This window comes from Ochotona curzoniae, unplaced genomic scaffold, assembly GCF_017591425.1.
Source record: "Ochotona curzoniae isolate NIBS_2020 unplaced genomic scaffold, NIBS_Ocur_1.0 contig_2699, whole genome shotgun sequence".
NCBI classification, from domain to species: Eukaryota; Metazoa; Chordata; class Mammalia; order Lagomorpha; family Ochotonidae; genus Ochotona; species Ochotona curzoniae.
In genome coordinates, this window is record NW_024465561.1 from 6,870,769 (window position 1) to 6,898,412 (window position 27,644).

General features: G+C 49.8%; 2 protein-coding genes across 2 annotated transcripts in view; both read right to left on the reverse strand.

Moving 5' to 3' along the window:
• Positions 1-14,250, reverse strand: part of WDR88 (WD repeat domain 88) — a 28,309-nt gene extending 14,059 nt beyond the window's left edge. The window contains exons 1-3 of the mRNA XM_040976555.1: positions 14,011-14,250; positions 5,996-6,106; positions 2,151-2,239 (exon numbers count right to left, since the gene is read on the reverse strand). Coding sequence (XP_040832489.1) covers positions 2,151-2,239; positions 5,996-6,106; positions 14,011-14,250 — 440 coding nt within the window. The remainder of the gene's footprint in view (positions 1-2,150; positions 2,240-5,995; positions 6,107-14,010) is intronic.
• Positions 14,251-14,712: 462 nt separating this feature from the next.
• GPATCH1 (G-patch domain containing 1) overlaps positions 14,713-27,644 on the reverse strand; it is a 51,211-nt gene continuing 38,279 nt past the window's right edge. The window contains exons 16-20 of the mRNA XM_040976485.1: positions 25,518-25,737; positions 24,018-24,125; positions 22,372-22,463; positions 16,608-16,756; positions 14,713-14,976 (exon numbers count right to left, since the gene is read on the reverse strand). Coding sequence (XP_040832419.1) covers positions 14,946-14,976; positions 16,608-16,756; positions 22,372-22,463; positions 24,018-24,125; positions 25,518-25,737 — 600 coding nt within the window. The 3' untranslated portion in view covers positions 14,713-14,945. The remainder of the gene's footprint in view (positions 14,977-16,607; positions 16,757-22,371; positions 22,464-24,017; positions 24,126-25,517; positions 25,738-27,644) is intronic.

Sequence of the window (27,644 nt, forward strand, 5' to 3'; positions counted from 1 at the left end):
CCGGGAGTTTCCATGAGGAATTCTCAGAGTTTAGGACCAAGATTGCAAACAGCCTAAAGATGCCCTGTGAGATCCACGGAGAACCTGAGGAGGCTCACTCTGGGCCTGGAGAACCTAGCAAAAGGCCATGACAGGGAACAGGTGCAAGCCCCATCACAATGCCAGGATCTGGATCCTGGATCCTATCCTGCCCCCAGCTCCCCACCTGAGCACTCCGGAAGGCGGTGGCAAGGGTCCCAGTAGTTGGGTTCTTCCCACCGAGTAGAAGACTTGGGTTGGGTTCCTGGCTCCCAGCTGTCAGCCTCCCTCCTTCACCATTGCAGGTGTTTGGGCAATGACCCAGCAGGTGAGAACTGTCTCTGTCATTCTATCTCTCAAAGGCCAAAGAAAACAAAATCTCTTAAAGGCACAGCAGTACCATTATCTCTCTCAACCTTTCAAGCACATAAATACGTTCTTTGCATCCTTTCTTCCCTTCTACAGCACCTTTCCAGCGCTGGTGGCTTCCCTCCCTGCCCACACAGTTAGCTCAGTGGTCTCTGCCATGCCTTCTCATCCATGAATGTGCCTTTGTCTGCTAACGCTGCGTGTTTCTGTGGCATAAGATAAACTAACTTCAAGTGCAAACTCCTGCTGGACCAGCATATTCGTTTTACAGCTGCTTGCCCGGGCTAAAAGCAGACTCCTGTGGACCAAAGTTGTGGTGGAGCCCCGCTTGCAAATTTACCATCTTTTATCTGAGCATGCCCACTGGAGTCCCGGACTCTCACCTTCCCCTCTGACTCCATTCTGATGCACCTGAGGAAGCAGCAGAGGATGCTCAAATGTTTGGGTCGCTGCCACCCACGTGGGAGGCCTGGATACAGGTCTTGGGTCCTGGCTTCAGCCTACACCAGCACCTGGCTGTTACAGCCATCTGGGAGTGAACCAACAAATGAAAGATTCTCTCTCCACCCCACCATCCGACTCCATCACTCTCCCTTTCAGCAAGATAAATATTTTATTATTTATAAAAGATTTGTTTTTATCTGAAAGAGAGTTATGGGTACATGGGGGAAGAGACTGAGAGAAAGGTTTTCCAACCACTGGTTCATTCCCCAAATGGCCATAACGGCCAGAGCTGGGCTGATCTAAAGCCAGGAACCAGGAGCTGCTTCCAGATCTCCCACATGGGTACAGGGCCCAAGCACTTGAGCCATGTTCTGCTGTTCTCCTAGGAGCGTTAGCAAGGAACTGGATGTGAAGCAGTTAGGACTCAAACCAGCACCCACAAGGAATGCTGGCATTGGCAGATGGCAGCTTTATCTGCTACTCCACAGCACCGGCCCAAATAAGTATGTTAAAACACAGAAAGCAAGTGCCCCGGCTGGCGCAGGGACTCCCCTCCACACACGTGGTCACGAAGCAGACACTCCAGAAGCTCACTGTCGGTGTGCTGCTGCAGTTGTCTGGATTCTGCTTCCCCGGGCCTCAGTTTCCCCTATAATACAGGAGCCTGGACCAAACTATTTAGATGTCTTACAACCATGACATCACATATTGTGCAGGGAAACCTCCGGATGAAAAGCCAGACTAGCTCTGTAGACGCAAGACACAATGTTCCCTTTTTTAAGCACTTGGACAAAGTGTTGTCAAAGTTACACAATTCTCACAGGGACAGGGAGGAAGGTGAATAAAGGGGCAGGGAAGGACACCCTGAGACTGATGTCACAGGGAAAATACCTGTGTGGTTGCTTAAACACACACACACACACACATTGAAAACAAGGAGCAGATGTTTGGTAGTTACTATTGCCATGAAGTTCAATGTCAAGATGCCTGGGGCTCTTGCTGGAGTGCCCAGGTTTGGATCCCAGCTGCAGCTCCTGGCCCCATGTTCCCCTCACTGCAGACCCCGGGAGGCAACAAGTAATAGCTCAAGCGATTGGGTCCCCGCCACTCCCACGGGAGACCTGCCCAGCTCCTGCAGGTGTCTGGGGAGTTACTCAGCAGGTGCAGGCTCTGCTGCTCTCTTGCTCGCCCTCCCTCTGTCGCTTGCAAAAAAACAAAAAAACAAAAAAACTGATAACTGCAAGAAAAATACACATAAATTCCCACAGCTGTGTATGTCCTGCCTGCTGCCCGCTCCCTCCAAAGCCAGGGGACATCACCTTCTGCTGTCAGCCGAGACGCTGCACTCTACGACAGGAGCTTCCGGCCCGTTCTCAAACTCCCGATCCACAGATCCACCAAAAGCGTCCTCAAATCAACGGGAGAGAAGGGAGGGGAAGCGGTCACTGCCATCTTTGTCAAAGCCTGAGCTGATGTCAACAGCTGTCCCGGGCGGCTGGGCTGCAGCAACAAGGCAGGCAAGCCCCAGGGACCTCGGACTGTTACTTAGTGCCAAGAGAAAAAGGACCTCGCCACACTTCTCTGAGAGACCCCCTTGCCATCTAAAGCAGCCATGAACTGCCCCCTACGCACATACACACAAGCATACACACATGTGCACACACACACACACACACACACACACACACACTCTTCCACTGGCACCATGTGTTCTCTGGCCACTCTGGGAGCAGAGTTCCAAACAGTTGATTTTTTTTTCTCTTTTCTCTACTGGCCAAAGAGACTTTTAATCTGGCAATTCTTTTGGTCACTACTTTTTTAAGTTCGTCCTCTCTAACTCAGGAATTCTACTCCAAAGGGCGGCTCTCTCCTAGGGAATGCATCAAAATTACGGTCAAAGACTCATGAATGAAAAGGCTCAGTGTGCAAAACAGATGGTGAAAAAAAAAAAAACAGTGGAATAACTCTATGTCCCTCTAAAGGGGAGGAGTCGAGACATGTTAGCACATGGGCCAGTGTTTTGTCATGGAAACTTAAGCCTCCACCAGTGTCACCAACATCCCAAATAGGTGCTAGTTCGAGTCCCAGCAGCTCAACTTCCCACTTTCCCAACTTCCCTAGGAAAACAGCAGAGGAATGGTGCAAGGGATCCGCCTCTGGGGTCAAGATGGGTTTCTGGCTCTTGAATAGAAATATAGAAATAGAAAAATAAATCTTGAAAACTGGCAAACAAATAAAGCAGTGGGCCAATGACCACACCAACAATCTCGCTGGAGATCACTAGAGACTGAGATGAGAAGAAAGCAGAGCTGCGAGGCAGACAGCATGTTTGCAATAAGAAATGTGCCAACAACGGCTCTTCAGGTTCAGCTGGGAAGGATGGACCCCTTCCCACAAATGCTCTTGCTAAGGTGGGGAGTCGCTAGCCAGGCCTCCTCGTCATGTGTGGAAACTTCGGACCTGATGAGGCAAGGTCTATGACAACAGCCCCGGATAAGCAGGGACCACCCCGCATTAGAACCTCAAGGTCTTCCAGGAGGCTAGGGACCCTGTACTTGGGGGGGGGGGGCGGCTCCAAGACCACCCATCTACCTAGTGTGAGGACTCTGTTCTCATCTGGGATGCGGGGAAAATGGAAACAGGCTAACCTTCTAAGAGTCTCCTCCCAGTGGAATCTCTTGGGAAGAACATAGCTCTTCCAGCATCAAATTGTCACATCACCCAGCAACAACACCCCAGAGAGGCGCACGTGGGCTTGGCAGTCCAGGGCAGTCCAGGGGTTGACAGCTCAGGGCTTGGCAGTCCAGGGCAGTCTAGGACTGCCCCACATTGGACTTCCCTTCTGGAAGTCCACCAACATGCTGGACTTCCAGAAGGAAAGCTGACTCACTCAGGCACAGGCCTGCGTAACTGCAGGGAAATGTTTCTGGGTTAAGCTCCTGGGTCCAAGCTCTCCAACAGCAGTGACCCCAGGTCTGCTGTGTGAACTGTCTGCTGCACAGACCCTCTCCTCCAACCCACACTCTGTAAGGTGAACCCAGCAGGCCCCTCACAGAGGCCAGTGGCCGCAGTCCCAAAGAGGAAGTCACCTGTGCTGGCAGCCTGGTGCTGGCTCCTCGGCAGCTGTGCTGCTCTCAGCAAAAACCATGAGACTGTGAACCAAGGAAATGATCTCTTGGAGGGCTCAGGCCCTAGGGCAGAGTCCTGGGCAACCTGGAACCGACCAGAGTCCTGTGGGGCTGCACTGGCTCAGAACCCAATAGCGACACCCCATGGCCAGAGAAGGAACAGCGATGTGGGTGGGGGGAACCAGCTTCCTCTTCACTTGCCTCGTGGACCCAGACAATTTAATGGGAGACATCCTGGCCAGAACAAAAGCAAATAACATACACTACGGGGCTCTAAGAGATAGTTGAGGACCTGGGGTGGGTAGACTGGCAAGATGGTTCACCTTTGAGCACCTGGATCCCAGCTGCTTCACTTCCTATCCAGCTCCCTACTTGTGGCCTGGAAAAGCAGTTGAGGACAATCCCAAACCTTGGGACTCAGCACCTGCCTGGGGAACCCAGAAGGAGTTCCTGAATCCTGGCTTTGGGTCGGTTCAGCTCCAGCCTTTGCAGCTATTTGGGGAGTGAACAGGCAGATCTTTCTCCCTGTCTTTCCTTCTCTCTATAAATCCACATTTACAATAAAAAAACAAATGTTTTTAAGAGACAGAAAATTGGAAAAATAAAGGAGAGGTGATATGGTTTGTAACCAGGGTTTAGCATGAGTTTCCAATATTTCTAGTGGGTCCCAAGCCTACAAGTGTATGTGTCCATGTGTACAAGAAAAAAATAGTCAAATATTTCCATAGCCTATACCTTCAGGTACATGGAACCTAAAGTGTTTTATTATTACTATTATTATTGTTATTATTATTTCTTTGTGTTTAAATGCATTTCTTGTAACAGAAGTTACCAAACTTATTTTTTTTTTTAATTTTTGCTTTTTGACTAGAAGGAAAAGTGCCAAGATGTTAGTGGGAGATGAGATGTAGAATGAAGAATGATTCCCTACCCCTGGATTCTTCATACATGTATCGGGTTTCCAAATTATTCACAACACTCTCCAACAAGAGGACAGGGAATCTTTGAAAGATCAAAACAGGGCCCAGCATGGTGGCCTAGAGGCTAAAGTCCTCGCTTTGCATACACCAGGATCCCATATGGGTGCTGGTTTGTGTCCCAGCAGCCCTGCTTCCCATCCAGCTCCCTGCTTGTGGCTGGGAAAGCAGTCAAGGACGGTCCAAAGCCTTGGGACGCTGCACCCACGTGGGAGACCCCGAGGAAGCTGCTGGCTCCTGGCTTTGGATCGGCTCAGCTCTGGCTTTTGCAGCCACTTGGGGAGTGAATCAGCAGACAGAACATCTTTTCTCTCTCTCTCTCCTCCTCTCTGTATATCTGACTTTCCAATAAAAAATAAACAAATCTTTAAAACAAGAGAGAGATCAAGACAGGTGTGTGGGTCTGGGGTGGGGTTGCAGGAGGGAATGGAGGTGATGGAAGGGTCGGCAGGGACAGGAGGGGCAAAGGCAAGGGGACACATTAGCCAAGAAGTTACGACAAAAGGAAGCAACTGCTTGTGGCCTGATTGAGAGTATGCATGATGAGGGGCGAGGAAGCAGTGAGCCGCGAGGGAGCCCAGTGCTGATGATGGGCATGTCCAGCCATGTTTCCTGGGACGGGGAGGCAGAGGGCCTGGCAGGGAACAGAGGTGGAAGTGACCGTATCACGGGAGGGTGCTGCTGTGGGATGTTGCTTAGTTCTGATACTCACAGTACCCATGAGTCTGAGACATTAGGAAATGTCCCGAGGTCCCCAGAGGCAGGTTCTTGGAGGTCACTCTCCCGCGTGGGCCAGCCTCCTGCTCTGCTGAGCTGCCATGGGCCCTCCATCACTATTGCTACTCCATTCCTGCCAGTGGCCACACTCAGAGCTGTCTGACCTGGGAGCTGAACCAGACCCACTGGTGCCTGGCATTAGCTTCATCTCTGCCTGGTACTAGGTGGGTTCCTCCCCGTGCCTTGTCCAGGAGCCCCTTAGGGTCAGGAACACGGTCCTGGGGAACTGCGCTCAGCGCTGCCTGGCTTGAGTTCCACGATAGCCCTGCAGGGGCCACCTACCCACAGCTTCACCGTGGAGTCATAGGAACCACTCAGGAGCTTTGTGTCATCCACACAGAAGTGGCAGGAACTCACAACGTGGTCGTGCCCACTCAGGATCTTAAACGGGATCTGCAAAGATAGAGAACCAACCAAAGAGTTTGACAAGGTTGCAGGAGACATAATTTTTAAATGCTATATTTCTAAAGATGTGCAATGAATAACCTAAAAATATATATATAAGAAAAAAATCCGTTTACAAAGTGTCAATCACTTGAACAGGAATCACTTGAACAAAGAAAGCGTAAAAGTCACACTCTGATAATTACAAAATACTGTCGAAAGAATGAAGACCTAATGAATGGGGCCTGGTGCAATGATTCAGTGGCTAAATCCTTGCCTTGTAAGAACTGGGATCCCATATTGGCGCCAGTTCACGTCCCAGTGCTCCACTTCCTACCCAGCTCCCTGCCTGTGGCCTGGGAAAGCAGTTGAGGATGGCTCAAAGCCTTGGGACCCTGCACCCATGTGGGAGACTGTAGGAGAACATTGTGAGCCTGGAAGGTCAGCGAGCACAGATCTGCAGTTCATTGGACAGTATTTGCATGACAACAACCAAATGGCTACCTTTGGTATAAACAGCACGTAAATGAGAACACCTGGTGTAATATACAAAACAAAAGGAATTGCAATTGAGAGAGGGAAACAGTACGGACTCTCAGTGTATAAAGTCTGATGCCCCTAATAAACTTCGGCTTTGACCATCAGTCAGGGTCCACGCGTGTTATTATCGGCTCCGTGCACCAAGTCCGTCGCTGCGGGACAGCGACAGGAGACCAAGAAGAATCTCCTGGCTTCAGATGGCTCAGCTCAGGTCATTGTGGCCATTTGGGGGGAGAACTAGCAGTTAGAAGATCTTTCTGTCTTTCTGATCTCCCTTTCCAACAAAAATAAATAAATCCTAATAAAAAAGGAAAAAGGACCGAATAAATGAGAGACCCCATGTTCATAGATAGGCAGATTTAATATAAAGATGACAATATTCTCCAAAATGATACACCATCCCATCAAGTTCCATGCTAACTTCTTTTTTTTTTTTTTAAGATTTATTTATTTTTATTTCAAAGTCAGATTTACAGAGAGGAGGAGAGAGAGAAGATCTTCCATCCAATGATTCACTCCCCAAGTGATCGCAATGGCTGCAGTGCACCAATCCAAAGCCAGGATCCAGGAACCTCTTCCAGGTCTCCCACACAGGTGCAGGGTCCCAAGGCTCTGGGCCGTCCTCACTGTTTTCCCAGGCCACAAGCAGGGAGCTGGATGGGAAGTGTGGCTGCCGGGATTAGAACTGGCACCCATATGAGATCGCAGCAGGTTCAAGGTGAGGACTTTAGCCGGTAGGCTACTGCGCTGGGCCCCATACTGACTTCTTTGTAGAAATTGACAGCTAGGGGAATGGAGCAACAAGTGCTGTGGCACAGTGGATGAAATTACCCTGTGTAATACCAACGTCCCATACAGCTTCAGTTTGAGTCCCGGCTGCTCTACTTCCAATCTAGCAGCAGATGGATCAAGCACTTGAACTGCTGCCACCCATGTGGGAGACCTGGAAGAAGCTCTGGTTGTGGACTCCTGGCTCTGGCCTTGCATAACCCTAGCATTTGCGGCCACTGGTGAGTGAACCAGCAAGTAGATCTCTCTATCTCTCCCTCCTCTCTCTCTCTCTGTAAGTTTTTCAAATAAACTAATGAGTATTGGGGGAAAAAAAAAAAGAAATTGATGAGTTGGTGATAAATTCATATGTAAATTCAAGGGTCTTCAAAGAGAACAAACCAACAACATCCAGCGGCATACATTTGGTGCAGGTTGGAGTGAACCAGGCAGGGCCAGTTCACCTCACCAGTTGGCGAATCCGAGCACCAGAATGGAGTATGGGTCGAGAAGCCAGGTTTGGTCGCAACACATGCCAGTACACATTACAGCTGGGACTGGGTGCTGGCTGGGCTGGGCTAGGCTGGGCTAGGCTATACTCCTCACCAGCGTGGGCTGGAATTGGGGGTGGGCAAATTCTGAGGTGAGGCCGACCATGCCAGACTGGGTCACAGCACCCAGCCAGCCCTCATGAGACACAGACAGGAAAGGCCAAAGCCAGTAGGGGGCTATGGAGGGCTCCCCTGCCGGACCACCACTCCCACTGGAGAGCAGACCAGACTGGGCGGGGCTACAACACCTGTTGGCCACACATGACCTGGATCACGGAAAAGCCAGCCTGGGTTGACTGCTCCTACAGGTGCAAGCATGAGAGTGGGTGTGAGTTGGTTGGGCTTTGCTGTAGCTGGTAGATACTGGCACTGGGGGCTAATTCTGTCAATTTAAACTACAGAACCACCTGGAGAGTGCACGATCCTGGAGTAGGAGTGGGCCCAGAGGGAAACAATGGCACCTCCCTCTTGCGTTGCCACTCTGACTGGTGAGCATTGAGAATCAAGACTGCAACAGATAGGGCTAGACAGAGTGGCACTGCCAGCACATGTGTGGGATGTATAGTGGGGCTGGTTGGGTTGAACTAGGTTTTAATGCCCATTGACATGTATGAGAGCTGAATGGGATGTGGGACAGACTGGACCAGTCTGCTGTACATACTGGCAAGCACGGGAACTAGGGCAGGGAGCAGGCCTGGTGGGGGTTATTGTGGATCACTCCGACTAGGACGCAGTTCTCACTGGTTTGCATGGGGGCCGAATGTGTGTGGTGGGCAGGATCAAGCTTGACTGCAACACCCTTTGGTTTGTATAGAAGACAGGGCTGGAGACAGAACTGACCCAGTAACTGCAACCATTAGTATATACATACGCTGATTGGGGTGACAGACTGTGCCGGACCCTGTACTGGCAAACACATACAAGAATAAGATCTGGGATCATCTCAGACAAAGCTTCTTTGGGGACCCCCCGAAACTGAACTGCTGGACTCAGAACCCCAGCCATGAAGAGAATTGCAAGATCCATGGTCTGACCATGGAGTACAAGCGTCAGGGCTGGGCCTCTTCAGTGGCTCAGACAGAGCAGTAGAGAGCGTATCCAGGTGCACATGGAGGATATGGCAGTACATTGGAACCTGCAGAGGACACCTGGTACCATGACAGAGGACAGAACAAATCAATCAACTACCCCAGCCAAGTCTTGGCAGCGAAAATCTGGGCAAACAGAAACTCTAAGGTGGACTATGTCAGACAGTGGATTCTGAAGAGATTTTATTGTGCTTGGAATGGCAAGGCTGGCAGCAACTCAGAACTGTTGAACTATCGAAACCACCTGAGCAGTGCCCTCGGAGCATGCCCAAGTCGGGGACCCTAGGATGGTTGGGGGGCTGGTGTGGCTTCTCTCTTTATCTCTCCCCTCCCCCCAGGTACAGGAAGAACTAAAGAGAATGTGGAAACAATGTATGTGGAATAAATGTGAAAACAAAGTAGGAAAACCTACTTTTCTGTAGCCCTTGACCCTTTGCACCCTATCAACAATGTAAAGATTACCAAAATAAAATAATAATAATAAAGAAAAAATAGTAATGCTGGCATAACTGGCTACCCACACCCACAGGAATGATCCTGGACCCTTACCTCACACCGTATGGGGGAAAAAAAAAAAAAACCACCTGAAAATAGATCAAAGACCTAAGTACAAAAACAAAAAGCTTATGGAAAATGCACATTATGAAAAAATAAACTATACACCAATTTCAAAACTGTCTTTTCAAATATTTATGAAAGGCAAATTTATGAAAGAAGGAGAGACAAAGATCTTCCATCCTCTGGTTCACTCTCCAAACGGATACAATGGCCAGACCTGAGCCAATCCAAAGCCAGGAGCTTCTTCTGGGTTCTCCTTGTTGACTCAGGAGACTTCAGCCCTCATCTACTGATTTCCCAAGCCATAAGCAGGGAGCAGGATCAGAAGTGGAGCAGGCAAGACATGATCTGGCACGCATAGGTGAAGCTGCCGCTTATAGGTTGAGGATTAGCCTGTTTAATTACTGCACCAGCCCCCCAATTTCAAAACTTTTCTGTACCAAAATAACTCTAGCTTCCTTTTTTGTTTGACAAAATGGTAGAAGTTTTTTTTTCTTTTCAAAAATTTATGTCTCTTTAAAATTTTTTATTGGAAAGTGAGATTAATGGAGAAAATGAAAGACAGAAAGATCTTCCATCCGCTGCTTCACTCCCCAAATGGCCACAATGGCCAGAGCTGATCTGATCCAAAGCCAGGAACCAGGAGCTTCTTCCAGGATCCCATGCAAGTGCAATGTCCCCAGGCTCTGGACTATCCTCCATTGCTCTCCCAGGCCACAAGCAGGGAGTTGGATGGGAAGTGGAGCAGCCAGGACAAGAACCGGTGGGCATGTGGGATTGCTGTGCATGCAAGACAGAGATTTAGTCACAACTGCGCATGCCCACTGTATCTCTTCAGTTCTTTTTATGTGTCTTTGTAGAGCATATTAGAAAGTATTTTCCCTCCCCTGCTGCCTGCTCACCCACCATGCACTCCAGAGGAGATCCCATGATTGGAATCATAAACACGCCTCAATAAAGCACTGCTATACCCAGAGTATGCAATGATTATTTTCAGCTCTGAAGGAGCAAAATCTATCATAACCATTCCTTCTCACTTAGCTGGAGCTGAACTGGTTGTTCTCTGCAGGGAGCTACGGAAGAATTGTGACAAAGGGAAACTCAGAAATTCTTCGTAGTTCAGCATGCTTAGGTCTAGGAATTAAGTAGGCTGCTGCAAGCCAGGGGCAGGTGTGAGACCACTTCTCGTCTTCTCAAAGCAAGGTACTCTTTCCTCACAGGGCACTCTTGGAGCTTTATTGGATGCATAGGAGCTCCCAGGCTCTAAACTGGGCAACTAGCTGGCAAAGGTGGTGATGAACATATCAAAGACCTGAGTTTTGACCGAGCTGTCAGGGGGAACTTTGTAGCTGATTGAGTGCTAATCTGAGGATAAGAGGAAGGTCGACCACCCGCAACCCAAACTGCCTGGCACCATTAAGATAAGCAATAAGGCTGTTAATTATGTCATTGTGTCTCTGTGGTCTCTCTTACTCTCCAGAAGGCCTGTGTCAAACAGGAGGTGATTTGAAGGCTCCCCAAGTTGCACTGGAGGCTGCAGTCCCCGGGCCTGGCAGATAAAGGCTCTCGACTTTTAGGATCTCTGCATCTGCTGTGGTCTTTGATGGCCCTCATAACACAATATGTCCTGTGTTAACAGCTTATCACAGAACTTCACAGATGAAGTAGACCTTTTAGGCACAGCCAGGCTGTGGTGTCACAGGGGTGTGGGTGCACCTGCTGCTCCCAGGTGTCCCCAGTACAGCTGGGCATGCTCACTCAGGACTGGGAGGTCTCTGGAAGCTGCCAACATTCCCATGTGGGGCCTGCCGAGTAGCTGCGTCTGAGCAAACTGCCCTGTGCCTGAAGGCCCCTGGGATTCCAGCAGCAGATTCCACCCTCTCACAGATATCCACTGGGGACAAACTGGGGCAGCCGTCACCTGCAACGAAAGCTAGGGTGCGAAGAACAAAGGTGGAGATTGTAACCTTCTTGCTGCCTCCACCTGGACGTTGTCCCCATCCTATGCACATGCACTGTCAGAACAGTACTTGGCCAAATTTTTTCTTCAAGAATTCATTTGTTGTTGTTGTTGTTGTTGTTTTTATCAAAAAGGTAGATTTACGGAGAGGAAATACAGAAAGATCTTCCATCTACTGGCTTATTCCCCAAGTGGCCACGCTCCAATAAGGGATACATCTTGACACACAGCACTACAACAACAGCACCCCCGCCCCCATGAGCTTTATGAAGCACATGCATGCAAGAGCTACAACCACAAGACTTTTAGATAAAAATATATGCATTGGAGCCAGCACTGTGGCATAGCAAGTAAAGTCACCAACGGCGGCACCAACACCCCATCAGGGTACCCAAGAAAGCAGCTGATGATGACCCACGTGTTTGGACCTCTGTACCATGTGGGAGACCCAGAAGAAGCTCCAGGCTCCTGGCTTTGGACTGGCCCAGCCCTGGCCACTGCAGACCATGTGGGGAGTGAACCAGCAAATGGAAGATCTATCTTTCTTTCTCTGCAACTCTTTCAAATAAGCAAATACTTTTTCAAACACATTTTAACAAAAAAGGCCTAAGTCTTCCTGATCTTGCATTAGGTATAGTTGCTTAGATGCAATCCTGAAGGCACAAGAACAAACCAAAAGAACCTTGAACACTTTACAATAAAAATGCTTGTTTCAAAGGACACCACAAGAAAATAACAAGCAAAGTAAACCATAGGAAAAACTATCAGATACTGGAGCGGGCATTTGGCCTGGTGGATAACCCTGCAGTTGGGCTGCCTGTCTCCTCTGGAGTCCCAGCTATGCTCTCATTGCTCACCAGGGCAGATCCTGGGAGGCAGCGAGGCTGGCTCACATGGTTGGCTTCCTCGCACGTGCCTGGCTTCAGCCCCCACTTCCTGGCATAGGTCTGAACTGTCACAGGCATTTCAAGGGACGAACCAACAGATGGAGGGTGTTCTCTCTGTTACTGCCTAAGTAAATACATTGATCTTAAAAAAAAGAAAGAAAACCAAGGATATGAAAACACTGGAGCCCTCACACGATGATGGTAGGAATGTCAAATTCTTCTATCACTTTGTGAAATAGCTTGATAATCCTTCCAAAAGTTAAACCAAGGGGTCAATGTTCTTTATGACACAGTGGGTTAACTTTAAGATACTGCCATCCCCTGCTGGGGCACCAACTCTTCTTCCAATCCAGTTCCTTGCCAATGCACTTGGGAAGGTAGTGGAAGATGAGCCGAGTGCTTAGGGCCCTGCCACCCACTTGGAGACCTGGATGGGGCCCTTAGCTCCTGAGTCTAGCTTGGTCCAGTCCTTGGCTATTGTGGCTATTCGGAGAAGGAAGGAACAGCAGATGGCAGACTCACTCTCTCTCTCTCCTCTCTTAGTCTGTCTTTGAAATAAATCTTGAGGAAAAAAAAGTTAAATATGCATTCACTATGACTTAGTAATTTCACTCGCAGGTGAATCCCCCAGAGAAATTAAAACATTCAGAAAGTCGTGCACCTCTAGGTAGAATATTCAGGAAGTGAGGTAGAATATTCATGAAGTGATGCCAACCCACATCCACGTGTCCACCAGCTTACGAACTGTAGTGAATCGAGATAAAATGTGCCCTGGCCACAATGTCGTAGAACATATTTTGACCACGAGACACACTGAAGTGCTCCCACATGACATAATGTGGATGAATCTTGGCAAACCCATTGCTAAGAGGAAGAGGCAGCTAGATGGGGGGGAAAAAAGCATGGTAATCCCATGACATCATCACTGTAGGTGCCCCAGGTGGGCAAACCTGCAAAGGTTGGACATAGACTAGGGTTGCCTGGGGTTGGGAGGACCACTCTGGGCGTATGGAGCTTCTTTGGGGGATGATTCAAATGTTCTTTGACCGTGGCCATGGCTGCACATAGTGTAAGTACAATCAGCATTCAGTCACAGACTCTACAAAGCTGACTGATTATAATTCTGTAAAACAGGAAGCATAAAGCCAGATAAGACAAATCAAGCAACACGCTCCACTTCCCCACCCTGTCCCTCACTGCAGGTTCTTGGTATGGAGCATGGGGAGCGGGGGGGACAGGTGTGTGAGGGCCACAGGGGAAGGTGAAAGACACAGATCAGGACGCTGGACTGTGCTTGAACCTGAGGATGTGTGGACAACGTTGGCTGAGGCTTGCCAGACGCTGGGTGGGGTGCGGGTCACCAATGACCTGCAGGGGGAGCAGGACGCACAGACTGAGCCGCCCAGGACAAAGCAGGTTCAGGCAGCTGGTCCAGGGTTTTTTGCTGAGGGATCCTGGCCAGCCAGGTGAGTCCTCCCGGGATCCTTCACGGGCCTGAGCATCCTCTCCACGCGTGGAGGGACCAGGCCTCCTCCCCCTTCGCCCTGAGAGTGAGCCTGACCTTGGAGAGGGGCTCCTGGTCACCCCAGACATCCTCCTGCACGTAGTACGGCTCCGGCTGCTGCGCTGATAACAGCTGTGGCGTTGAGCTCTTGCCCAAGGCTAACGGGTCAAGGGTTGCCAGCAGCCGGTCCTGGCGCGACTGCGGGGTAGACATCTTGAAGCCCCCGAAAGTTCGCACTAGGGTCACCAGAGGCATCCTGCGGTGCGCAGTGTCAGGCATCTTCCTGTCCTCCCCCATGGCTCCCGGGGAGCCCCGTCCGCCGGTGGCTACCCACCCACCCGCAAACCTGACGGGGAACGGCGGTGCCACGCGCCATGCCCACCCCCAGCCCTTCGATCCCACGAGCTCCTGGAGCCCGGCTGCCTCCCGCTGGCCGTGCGTGCGCACGAGAGGTGGCCACAGACACACTGCAGTGTGATGCCCTCTCCGAGAGGCTGAGGCCCCAGGGTGGGGACGCTGGCTGTGTGCTGCCCTGGGACTTGGGGCCGCCACTGCAATCCGAAGGTGGGAGCGGTCGGGGAGCCTCACCGCCACCTCGAACCGCAGCAGGTAGGAGCACACCCCACCTGTCCATAAATTCCCCCCACACCCCCACGGCGATGCAAGTTCCTTCAGAACAAAACCAGAGGGCAATAAAAGCCTTCACTTCAATTCTTTTTTTTTTTATAAGTTCCAGGAAATTTTTAAAAAGAAGAAAGCTAGAAAAATTCCACTTTAATTAAACTGTTCAGGCTGAGTCTTTCTCCTCTGACACTTAAGTTAAAAATAGAAATCAATTTCTACAATCTCTCAAGGCAGCCTTTGAAATGTCACGGTTTGAAAAAAAAAAAAACTTATTTTACAGCAGGAATTTACATATAAATACAATCTGTACAATGGCATAAACCGAACAGTCAGCGGGCTTCCGGGGACCGGCCAGGGCTGGAACTCCATCAGAGCCGCCTCAGGGGGAGGCTTTTCAGCCTGGAAGGGAAGACAGGAGAGGGGAAAGGCAAAATCAGAAACCGCGAAGCCAGCGCACCGCCCCCAGGGGCCGCCACGCAGGGCAGCACTGCTCCGTCCTCGGGGTGTTTAAAGATGCGCTTATCACCCTGGGGGAGACGGAGGGAGCTAGCTCTTCAGTCATCCCCCAGATGCCGGCAGCAGCCGACGCAAGGAGCCAGGAACTCCTGATGGCCCACGTGAGCGGCAGACACTGGGCACTTGGGCCACCCAGGAAACTGGATCAGAAGCAGACGCAAGGATCCAGTCCCACCCACCCCAATACAGGACTCAGGCACCCCAGGGCGCAGCTTATCCCACCATACCACATCATCCGCTTTTAGACTTCTCCAAAGCTCCTTGCGTTTCCCCCAAAGCGCACACACAGTCTTGCTCACCCACATCTCACACCAGGGACCATGGATAAAGGCAATATTCAAATTCCTATCTCACTCATTGTAAGAGGGCAATTCAGTTTGCGGAAGATGGAACCAGAAGATAACACTTATTTAGGTGCAGAAATTTTTGAAGCCCATACATACTTTTTTTTTTTAAAAGATTGATTTTTCTTTTTATTGCATAGTCAGATATACAGAAAGGAGAGACAGAAAGGAAGATCTTCCGTCCGATGATTCACTCCCCAGCTGGCCACAACAGTTGGGACTGAGCTGATCTGAAGCCAGGAGCCATCCTCGACTGCTTTCCCAGGCCACAAGCAGGGAGCTGGGTGGGAAATGGGGCTGCTGGGATTAGAACCGGTGACCATATGGGATCCCAGCATGTGAAAAGCAAGGACTTTAGCTGCTATGCTACTGTGTCAGACCCAAATTCTTTTTTCATATTGGTATATTTCCCAGAAATTTTTTGAAGGGCTTTGCTTAATGTTTAGGCAAGAACTAAAGCCTACTGGTTCCAGGACGTAAAGCTCCCAAGTTGTCAGTCTTCAATTGGAATTACACTCTCTTTGTGGTAGAGCCGGATCCCACTTACTGCTCCCAGGGCCTGCCCTACAGCTTCCAAGTAGAAAACCAAATGTTGGGCTGGCACAGTAGCCTAGTGGTTAAAGTCCTCACCTTGCATGCGCCCAGGCCATATGGATGCCGGTTCTAGTGCTTCCCATCCAGCTCCCTGCTTGTGGCCTGGGAAAGCATTCGAGGACGGCCCAAAGCCTTGGGACCCTGCACCCGCATGGGAGATATGGAGGAAGTTCCTGGCTCCTGGCTTTGGATCAGCTCAGCTCTGGCTGTTACAGCCACTTGGGGAGTAAACAAGTGGATGGAAGATCTTTCCCTCTGCCTCTCCTTCTCTTTGTAAATCTGACCTGCCTTCCAAATACAAATAAATAAATCTTTTTTAAAAAATGATACTACCTATGAGACCGATGGCAGAGGTCACTGTGCAGAGGACAGAAGTTGGAAAACTGACCCAAGCTGCTGGCAGCTCCGTGAGGTCTGAGTTTTCATAGCAATGAGATAGTTATGTATTGTCATATTAACTTTTTAAAAAGCCTATTTTCCCATTTTGGACATTTACCCTAAGCAAATACATCAAATGTTCTGGAAGCTTCTGAAAGGTTTCCCTGGACTTCCCATCCCAGCGTCCCCAGGGCCTACCGCCTCAGCAGTTCCTGGGGTGACAGGTCTGTGGCTCTTTCTTCATCGCTCGAGCCGTCACTGCTGTCGGAACTCTCAGAACTACTGCTTCTCTCTGATTTTTTACTTTTTTGCTTGCCCTTGTGTTTGTGTTTCTTGTGCTTCTTTTTCTGTAAAAAAAAAAATGGAGGGGGTAGGGTGTGGAAGAAAGAGAGGAAGATGAATAAATAGGTGTTTTTCTCCCTAATTCGGCACAGAACAAGGCCAAGCCGGCAACAGACTGCTGCCATCATGTCAGTGTCGGCTTGTCTGTGGACAGGGCAGGGGCGGGCAGCACACCCGGACCCAGCCCATCCTCTGCCAACACAAGCAGCAGAGCAGGGGCACCCCACTCGACACTGTGCCCCACCTTAGTCCACCTCTTGTGAGCCTCAGGGGTTCATTTTCTCTGACACCAAGAAACAGCACATTGGGACAGAAAAACACCCTGGAAAGGCGCAGAGAATAAACTGGCAGGAGGTCAGTGAATGCACGCGCGTGCACACACACATGCACACACACACACGCGCGCGCGCACACACACACGCACGCACACGCGCACACACACACACACACAGGTAAGGGCGAGTGGAACTTGGCCTTAGGCCTGTCGGCACTCCATTTTTGCCCGCTCACTGCAGAAACATCTTCATCCCTTACACAGGAATCCTTTCTCTTGTAGCTGACAAGGGGAACAGCTCCCGAGCTCTGCCGCTCACAGCCCAGACCAACAACACTGGTCCCCCTCAAAGCCTGTGCCAGCGGCCGGAGGAAGTCACGGCTGATGAGACCAGAGGCGTCAGGAAGGACCCGCTGAGTCTCTGCTCGAGCCTAGAGGACTTCAGACGCTAAGCGATGAACCAAGACGTCAGCTGGAAGTAACGACAGTGTACTTCAGCAACATTCCAGACCAGACCCTCGCCTATTATTGAACGAAAACGGCTGTTATATTATTATTAAATTTTTTTTTCTTCTTATACTCATTTGAAAGGCAGAGACAGAAAGGAAAAGGTACAGAGGTAATTCCTATCTGCAGGTCCACTCCCCAAACACGGCTAAAGCCAGGAGGATGACGCTCAGTCCACGTCTCCCACCTGCGTGGCAGGGACCTAACTACGTGAGCAACCACCTGCTGCTCCCACCTGGGGGATGCCTGAACAAGCAGCCAGAACGGACAGCAGGTCAGGATCCCAAATCAGGCATTCTAATACGGGATGTCGGCCACCCCCAGGAAAGCCTTAACCACAATGCCAAATGTACACCCTGCCTGGATTACTTAATACACAATTTCTTCCCTCATATTCTTTTTTTTTCTAAGATTTATTTTATTTTTATTGGAAAGTCAGATATACAGAGAGGAGGAGAGACAGAGAGAAAGATCTTCTGTTCGATAATTCACTCCCCAAGTGAGCGCAACACCCAGTGTGCTATGCTGATCCAAAGCCAGGAGCCAGGAACTTCCTCTGGATCTCCCACATGAGTGCAGGGTCCCAAGGCTTTGAGCCATCCTCGACTGCTTTCCCAGGCCACAAGCAGGGAGCTGGATGGGAAGTGGAGCTGCCGGGATTAGAACCGGTGCCCATATGGGATCCCGGCGCGTTCTAGGCGAGGACTTTAGGCGCTAGACCACGCCGCTGGGCCCAACTTCTCTCAAATTCTGCAATGTGCCTTTTCTTACTATCTAACGTTAACAAGTTTTGTTTGGTTTTTAAAGATTTTTTTTTTAAAGATTTATTTATTTATTGGAAAGTCAGATATACAGAGAGGAGGAGAGACAGAGAGCAAGATATTCCAACTGATGATTCACTCCCCAAGTGAGCGCAACAGCCGGTACGGCGTTGATCTGAAGCCAGGAGGTAGGAACTTCCTCCAGGTCTCCCACAAGGGTGCAGGATCCCAAGGCTTTGGTCCGTCCTCGACTGCTTTCCCAGGCCACAAGCAGGGAGCTGGATGGGAAGTGGGGCTGCCGGGATTAGAACCGGCGGCCATATGGGATCCCGGTGAGTTCAAGGCGAGGACTTTAGCTGCTAGGGCATGCCGCCGGGCCCAGATTTATTTTTATTGACAGAGAGGAGGAGAGATAGAGAGGAAGATTTTCTGTCCATTGATTTACGCCCCCAAGCAGTGCAATGGCCAACGCTGAGCTGATCTGAAGCCAGGAGCCTGGAGCCTCTTCTGGTCTCCCATGTGGGTGCAGGGTCCCAAGGTTTTGGGCCATCCTTGACTGCCCTCCCAGGCCACAAGCAGGGAGCTGGATGGGAAGCAGAACCTCCAGGATTAGAACCGGCACCCATATGGAATCCTGGAGCGTTCAAGGCGAGGACTTTAGCCACTAGGCTATCGTGACGGGCCCATTTTGTTTGTTTTTAAAACACAACTAAACAAATTGTTCTGTTCTACCTACATCGAAAGCAGGAAGAGCCAATGCAAGCTATATATTTCTATTCCCTCTAGGACCTGACAAAACAGGAACAAATCAAATCCTAAATCTGTAGGTGGAAAGAAATCATAAAACTCGGAGCAGAAATAGAGACCAAAACAACAACAAATACAAAAAAGCAACGAAATAAAGAGATGGTTCTTCAAATAGACAATACTGCTAAGTCCTTCGCTAGGCTAAGGGAAGAATCAGTCATAAAATCAGAGATGGGAAATGGAGACATTAGTACTCACACCACGGAAACACAGAAGACTGCTAGAAACCTCAGTGAACAGTCACGTAGCAACCAGCCTGATGACACAGAAGCAACGGACCAACTCCTGGACCCATGCAGCCTACGAGATTGAACCACATTCAAATAAGACAGCTAAGCAGACCAAGAACAAGCAGCACGATTCAACCGATGATAAAACAGTCTCCCGTCCCAGGGCCCAGACGGCATCACCCTTGAATTCTACCCAACCCCAAAGGAGAGTACATGTTAATTTCTTTTCTTTAAGAAAACCAAAATCATTACCTTGATAGGTCAAACACCAATAGTCAATCTCCTTAAAAAGAAATCGAGAAAACAAGGGCATTGCCAAAAGCAACCAAACCCAAAACAAACCTAGCAATAAATATAACCAAAGAGGTGATGAAAGGAAATTCCTGCGTGACATTGAAAAATACACAAAAAAATGGAAACACCTGCTTGTGTTCATGCATTGAAGAATCAACACCACTAAAATGCATGTAATACCCAAAGCAATTTACAGATTGAATATAATCCCGATCCAAATCCCAATGACATTTTTCACAAAACAAGACAAAAACACTGCTAGGACTTGTACTGTCCCCCCAAAGAGCCCAAACAGCCAAAGCAATCTAGAGCAAAAATAAGAAAAAAAAATCAGGAGGCATCAAAACACCTGACTTTCAGCCATATTACAAAGCCACAGTAAGTAAAACAGCATGACACTGGTATGGCAACACAAACCAACAGGATATACACTGATCTTCGACAAAAGCGCCAAGACCACATGCAAGGAACACACCTAGACTCCTATCTCAAGGATCAACTCAAAATAGATTAAAAAAAAAAAACCTAAATGTGGGGCGGCTGTTACACTGTGGTGGGTGAGGCTGCCACTTGGAAAGCCCACATGCCAGTGCAATAGCCAGCTGCTCCACCTCCCATGCAGCACCCTGCTAACGTGCCTGCGAAGGCAGCAGAGGACAGCCCCAGGACTAAGGTGGGGGATACAAACCATTCCAGGCTCCTGTCTCAGGCTCGGCCCAGCCCTGGGACCTGGGGCTACTTATCTCTCCCTCTGTTACTCTTTCAAATATATAAATCTTTTTTTTTTTTTATAAGGGAGGGGGTGGAAGGGATTGTCTAAATGTTAGAACTGAAACTTTGAAACAACTAGAAGACAACAGGGAGAATATTTCAAGACACTGGAATGAGCCAGGGTTCTGGAACAGGACTCTAAAAGTAGGGAAATAAAAACAAGGCCCAGCGCAGAAGCCTAGCAGCCAAAGTCCTCGCCTTGCATGCACCAGTTCTAATCCCAGCAGCTCCACTTCCCATCCAGCTCCCTGCTTGTGGCCTGGGAAAGCAGTCGAGGATGGCCCAAGGCTTTGGGACCCTGCACCCGTGTGGGATACCCGGAAGAAGTTCCTGGCTCCTGGCTTCAGATCGGTGCAGCACCGGCCATTGTGGTCACTTGCAGAGTGAAACAGTGGACAGAAGATCTTCCTCTCTGTCTCTCCTCCTCTCTGTGTATCTGCCTTTCCAATAAAAGTACATAAACCTTAAAAAAAAAAAAGGAAAAATAAACAAATGGTTTGGTCAAAATGAAAGAGCTTTTGCGCAACAATCAACAGAGCGAAGAGACAACCTGCAGAAGGGGAAATCTACGGCCATACCACCCTGAGCGCCCCGATCTCAGAAGCTAAGCAGGCTCGGGCCCGGTTAGTACTTGGACAGGAAACAACCTACAGGAGGGGAAACATGTGCAAGCTATACAAATGTGACAAGGGGTTCATATCTAGAATATTGCAAGACACCCAAACAATTCAATAACAAGAACAAACACATAATGCAAGCTCTTAAAGGGCAGTAGACTGAACAGACATTTCTCAAAGGAAGACACTCAACAGCCAAGAAGCACATGAGAGAATGCTCAGCATCACTGACCATCAGAGAAATGGGAATCAAACCACAGTGAGACAGCTCCTCCCCCCAGCTGGACTGGCTATTACCCAAAACGCCCAGAGCAGCAAAGCCGTGGTGAGGCGGTGGGGATAGGGAGCCTTACACGGTGCTGGCTGGCAGGAACGCCAGTTAACACGGCCACTGTGGGAGAAGGCATGGCAGTTCCTCACAAAGCTAAAACTACATCTACTCTACGACCCAGCAACCCCACTGCTGGCTACACACTGGAACCTGTCAGACACCTGCACCCCCACGTTCAGTGCAAGGCGATTTATATCAACCGGAACTTGGAAGCCACTAAATGCCCATTCACGGATCAATGGATAAAGGCAGTGTGGTCCAGACACGCCGTGGAGTATTACTCAGCCCTAAGAAAGGTTACTGCCTTGTCGTCTGCAGCAACACGGACGGATGTGGAGGTCACTGGGTTCGCAGAAACCAGCTCACACAGAGGGAGACGCACCCACGTGGTCTCACTATGGAGTCTAAAAGTGGTGATGTCACAGGAGGTAAACTGTGATGGTGGGGACAGAGGCCAGGGAGGGATGGGAGCAAGCAGAGATGAGTAAAGGTTGACCAGCAGGCACCAGGTCATACCTGGCCAGGAGTCAGAAGTTAAGGTGACTACATAATGTTGTCAGGTAGGGCGACTACAGATAAAGCCAAATGGACTACATATTTCTCTACTGAAGGAAAAAAAAGGAAAGAAAGAAAAAGAAAACACCCTACAAGATAGGTTTGTGGATGTTTCCACTCTAAGCAAATGTTAAATGTTTATGAAAAAGCTATCTACCCTACCTGAACCCTACTGACTGTATAAAATGTACCAAAACATCATACAGCACTCCAAAATATGCACACTTTTTACATGCTGGCTCATGTTTTAGATTTAAAAACAAATTGCAATTGAAACCAGAATTGTAAAAATATATTTTCTGCTCTGAAAGAATAAGTTTCTGAAAAATGGAGCACGTGCATGGAACATCACTCCGGTGGCTGGAGACTTGTGTGTCCTGGCCACAGCATGGCCTCTCCACCTGGCTCGGTGTCCCCCGGGGTCTCCCCACCACAGAGCAGGAAGTGAGACGCGCTGCCCAGAAGTTACTCACCTTCTCTCGTTTCCGTCTGTGCTCCTTCTTAGCCTTGTGTTTGTTCTTCTTGTGCTTCTCTTTCGGAGGGGCCTCGAGTGTCTGTCGAGCATCTGCAATACGTATGTAAGACACGTGAATTAAAGAGGGCAACAAAATTCAACGCTCACCTGCAGAAAAGCCATTTCCTAACTGACCAAATTAGGATCCTGATGTTGGTGGGATGCTTGGTGCTGAGGCACAACTCCTGACCTTCCCCTTGCTCTTCTGCCTCTCTGAGAAACGAGTGGGTCATCCTAACACATCTTTGTAGCACTACGAAACCTCAAGCTAAGGCTATGAGACCCAACCAGTATCCCGCCACAGCCCATCTGCCAGGCGATGCCAAAAGAAGCCGAAGTCGGACCAGAAGGCCAACAGATGTCTGTAATCCGACGTGCTCGGGCACACTCACGGTCAGGCTCAAGTCTGCCAGCTGTGTGATGCACGTGGCACCTCGCCCACCCTCTACAACTCAGTGTCTCCATCTGTAAAATGGGACAGTAGGAGTCCCCATGTGCTGAGGGACACAAAGAAGGGGGGATTGAGACGGAATCTTGCACATACATCCCACAGCCAGAAGTGAGCCCGGAAACCCTGGAAACTGAGCCTCAAAGCAACATGATGCCCATGATTATCAGTCACAGCCAAAGGACATGGGCCCAGGAGCTCCACTTCCCAATCCAGGCCAAAATGTCCTCATAGGTTATTAACACTGCAAAGTGACAAATCAACTTCCTCTGCCTGCAGGAAAATTTCAAGCTGTTTCAAAAGCATGGAGATTTTTTTTTTCAAAACCTGTAATTTTCTAGCCTTATAGTTAGCCAGGCTTTTTTCAAAGTTTGGCCTCCCCTCAATATTTTTTCCTAATGTTAGTTTTGGAAAACCATTTCCCTAAATTAGCCTCAAGGCCCAATTAAGTTACTAACAGGGGATCGAGGACATTCTGATAAATGGGCGAAAATCATTTAGCTGGTAACTTAAAGAGCTGAGCAATCAAAGCAAATGAGAAATGCATCCACTGCCCTTTTCCAAAACCTCTTCTCTTTCTCTGCCTTTAATCATCTTTTGGAAGGCTGTCAGTTAATCAAACACGCGCTACAGAGGGGACGCCCCAGGAAACTGGAAGGTAGATCATGGGATTACAAGCTGTTTCCGTCTCTGGGTGGCGTGACGGTGTTTGCTAACGCGGCCTTCGGGGAGCTGACAAGCCGGTCTAGATATCTTAACGTGGGATACCAGTTTAAGACGGTACTGATGGGAAGCTGGTAGCGGGCACGGGGCAGGGGTGCAGGCATACCTCTGAAAGGACTGCTTTCTTTGCGACATCAGCCAGAGGTTCTGCTCCCTGCCAGGCGTACCCACCCCTGCTTGGTGTGCTAGGTTTTTACTTTTGGACATCTCTTGGGCCCTGCTGGAAGCAGCTGAGAGACTAAGCTCCCTGAGCCGTGCATCAGCAGCTATCACTCAGCTGCCAGGGGCAGGCAGAGGGACCCCAGGCAAGAGCGTGTGCGTGGCTGCCTGGAGCCCGACTTAGACATGCGGGTGCAAACACTCTGCAGGAGCAGTCATGTATCCGGGGACGCTCAGCTGGCGCAGTCAGGCGAGCCCAGGAGCTCCGGACTCACTAGGGCAGAAGACGGGAGGCAGGCGCGGGCCGAATTCTTCTCTCTCATCAATTTGCATCTTCTGTATCGGGAAGGGAGGCACGGGCTTGCGCGGCACCGGCTCGCTGGCTGAAAAACAGCAGTGTCTTATTTTCACTCATTTGCTCAATATTTATGTCCTTGAATCTTTTTTTTTTTGTTTCCTTAAATTCATTTAGTTGTTTGACAGGCAGAGTGACAGAGAAAGACAGATCAGTTTTCTATCTGCTGGTTCACTCCCCAAACGGCTGCAACCGCCTGATGTAACACCATCTTCCATCCCAGGTGAGTTATATTCAAAATAAATAATCAGCAGAAGAAAAACTGAAATTACAAGATCCCATTCATCCTAGCAAGCTCATTACTTAAATAGACTCATTTATATGTAAAGCTGCTATACACATAAAGCAGACAGAAGAGACAAAAGATTGGAAAAAACAAAAAACAATAACAACAACAACAAAAACCACATCAGAAAGTCAACAGAGGTTATTGTTAGTGGGTAAAGATTACAGCAAACTTTTTTCTACATTCCCATACTTTCAAAGTTCAAGTATATGTGCCACTTAAATTTTTTAAAAGACACCATTTTTTCTTCCACAGAAAAAAATGAACAGGGCTTAGTATGTAAAGCCACCACCTGTGATACCAGCAACCAAATCACGGCTCCGGCTCATACCCCCAACTGTTCCACTTCCCATCCAGCTGTCTGCTAACCAGCTGGGAAAAGCAGTAGAAAATGGCCCAGATGTTCAGGCCCCTGGCACATGGGAAACCCACATGAAGTTCCTGGCTTCTGGATTCAATCTGGCCCAGCCCTGGCCATTGTGGTCATCTGGGGAATGGGATGCTTGTAGGACCAGGATTAGCCAGTTGAGCCAGCCTGAAATGGTACAATTTTTAAATTTGTATCAACTAGGATATAAGGGAAGTTCACTATCAAATACTGCTATCCCCAAAATGCACCAGATGTGTTCCAGATGGTGGGGTGGAGAAGCAAGGAGGGCCCAGAGCAGTAGCCTAGCAGCTAAAGTCCTCATCTTGCACACAGCACGATCCCAAATGGGCACAGGTTCTAATCCCAGCAGCCCTGCTTCCTGTCCAGCTCCCTGCTTGTGGCCTGGGAAAGCAGTCGAGGACGGTCCAAAGCCTTGGGACCCTGCACTCCCGTGGGAGACCCAGATGAAGTTCCCGGCTCCTGGCTTTGGATTGGCGCAGCTCTGGCTGCTGTGGCCACTTGGGAAGTGAATTGACGGAGAGATCTTTCTCTCTGTCTCTCCTCCTCTCTGTATATCTCACTTTGCAATAAAAATAAATCTTAAAAAAAAAAAAAAGAAGGTAAGAAAGAGAAAAAGAGGAGGGGAGGAGAGGGGAGGGGAGGGGAGGGGAGAGAATGGAAGCGGAAGACTCTGCCCCACCCCAGTCGGAATCCCGTTGGAGTCAATGTCCCGGACAGGACCCACATCTGAGATGCTGACTTACTCGGTGCTACAGCGGATGCTTCCGCCAAGTGCGTCTCCTGGGAACCTTTGCCGTCGGCCTCCGGACTGCCCTCCTCATCATCTTCGCTGTCGCCTTGCTCTTCCTCAGAGGACGAGGACTTTTCGTCTGAGGAGCTGGCAAAGATGGCCTTGAACAGGTCCATGGGCGGGCGGCTTTCCTCCTGCTCAGGCTGCGCGTCGTGGGCAGCTTTGTTCTCCGTCTGCGCCAACAGGGAAGGAAGCGTCAGGGGTGAAGAGCGAGCGAGGGAAGGACAGCCCCACACACGCCCGGAGCCTCCTCGCACCCCGACGTCCATGCGTGCGCGTGCGTCCGTGACCACACACGGGCTGTTTCATCAGCAGTCACTCCCGCAGCTGAGTCGGTAAGTGTGCAGGGCGCAGCTGAAGTCTGAGAGATCTGTCCCCTTGGTGATCAGAATCACCACGGACTCGGGCAGAGGCCATGGAAAGCACCCCTGTCTTAGTTCCAGACGGCAGGCCTGGCCCTTGGAGGTCAAATAAGAAGAGGAAGAAATACCGTGGGCCTCCAGGCAGTGGGGTGCGAGCTGGGACGCAAGGACAGAATGGCCGGGGAACTTCCCTTGGCTGTGCCACGTCACTCACCCTAAAACAAGCCCAGATTATGGACATTCATACTAACCCCTCAAAAAAAGCAGTAACCTGTGAAAACTTACTTCAGTGAACAAGCAGTAAAGGCATGAGTGAACTATAGCCACAACCCTCAACAGCTAACTACAAGTGGGGGACTCAGTGGGACCCCAGGAGCCACCCACAGAAGCCACTTGGTCCTCCCAGATCAGACAGCATGGGGCTCCAGCAAAGAGGCCCCGGGGCTCTGCGCCCGGCGCTCAGACTGGACTCTGCTCTTCCGGTCTCCTGCCTCTTGGCCAGTGGTCACTGCTGCTTTCTGGAGCTGAGGGACAAACACGCGCAAGGGAAAAACCAGTATGAGCTGGTACAGTGTGAAGCTTTCAAAGAACACTTTTCATAGAAAAGAGGAAAAGCGATTTCTTTTTCCATCTCAGAAGCATGCCCAGATCTGATTTTTAAAATACCATTCCCCACTCGAAACAACTAGGGCATCTGGTAACAAGAACTGATTCTAGAGCTGGGGCTGGGAAAGGAGCCAAGGGACCCACACCTTCCTGTGCCCAAAGAGGAGGGCCACATCGCAGGGACACCGACCAACAGGAAGGGCTCCGGGGAGCTTAGCCTGAGACGACAATTCAAGCACTAGAAGGAGTAACAAAAGGGCCAAGTTCATCCTTCTGGAGAAAACAGGAAACCGTGGGTCCATGGTGGCATAAACAGCATGAGGAACAAAGCACCGACATACTTCAGAGTTCTTCAGTTAAAAATAAGTTCAGGTAGGCATTTGGCCTAGTAATTTAGCCACCCATATCCCCCGTCAGTGCCCAGGTTCAAGTCCTGGCTGTGGCCCTTGTTTTCAGCTTTCTGTACACTCTGGAAGCTAGCAGTGGTGCCTCCAGTCCTTGGCTCTTTGTCACCCACGCAGGAGTCTTAGATCGAATTCCTGGGTCTCCGACCAATGTGGGCAGGTGGGGAGTGAGCCAATAGGTGGGAGCGCGTACTTTCTCTCTTCCTTTCAAATTAAAACAGTAATAATAATTAAGTATACGCAACAAATACATCAAAGGGCTTAGTAATTACAAAGGGAAAAGGCCAACTTTGTGATGAAAGGACCTGGCAGGCTCCCCCTTTCCACGGGGGATTCAGAGTGAGCCTCAGTGCCAGACAGGCGCTTGGTGAGACGTGATAAGAACACAGCACCCCTTCTGAGGTTTGACTGCCGGAGATGCAGTCCTGCAGTGACTCCTGAGGAAGCATCAGACAAACCCAAGTGGAGAGACGTTCCGCACAGCCCTGGCCTCGTAATCCTGCAAAGTTTCAAGACCGTGAGGGTTAAAGACGGGAGAACTGTTCCATACTGACGGGCCAGGACAGTGCTTGGCAAGTGCAGCAGATGATGCTGATCACCAGCCATTGGCCTGGGAAGGATGCCTGGAGAGCCTGCCGGGGCCGGGCGGTGAGGTCAGGGTGAGGAGGCTGGGCTGACTTTGACTCTAATCCATGGGAGAAGGTGCAT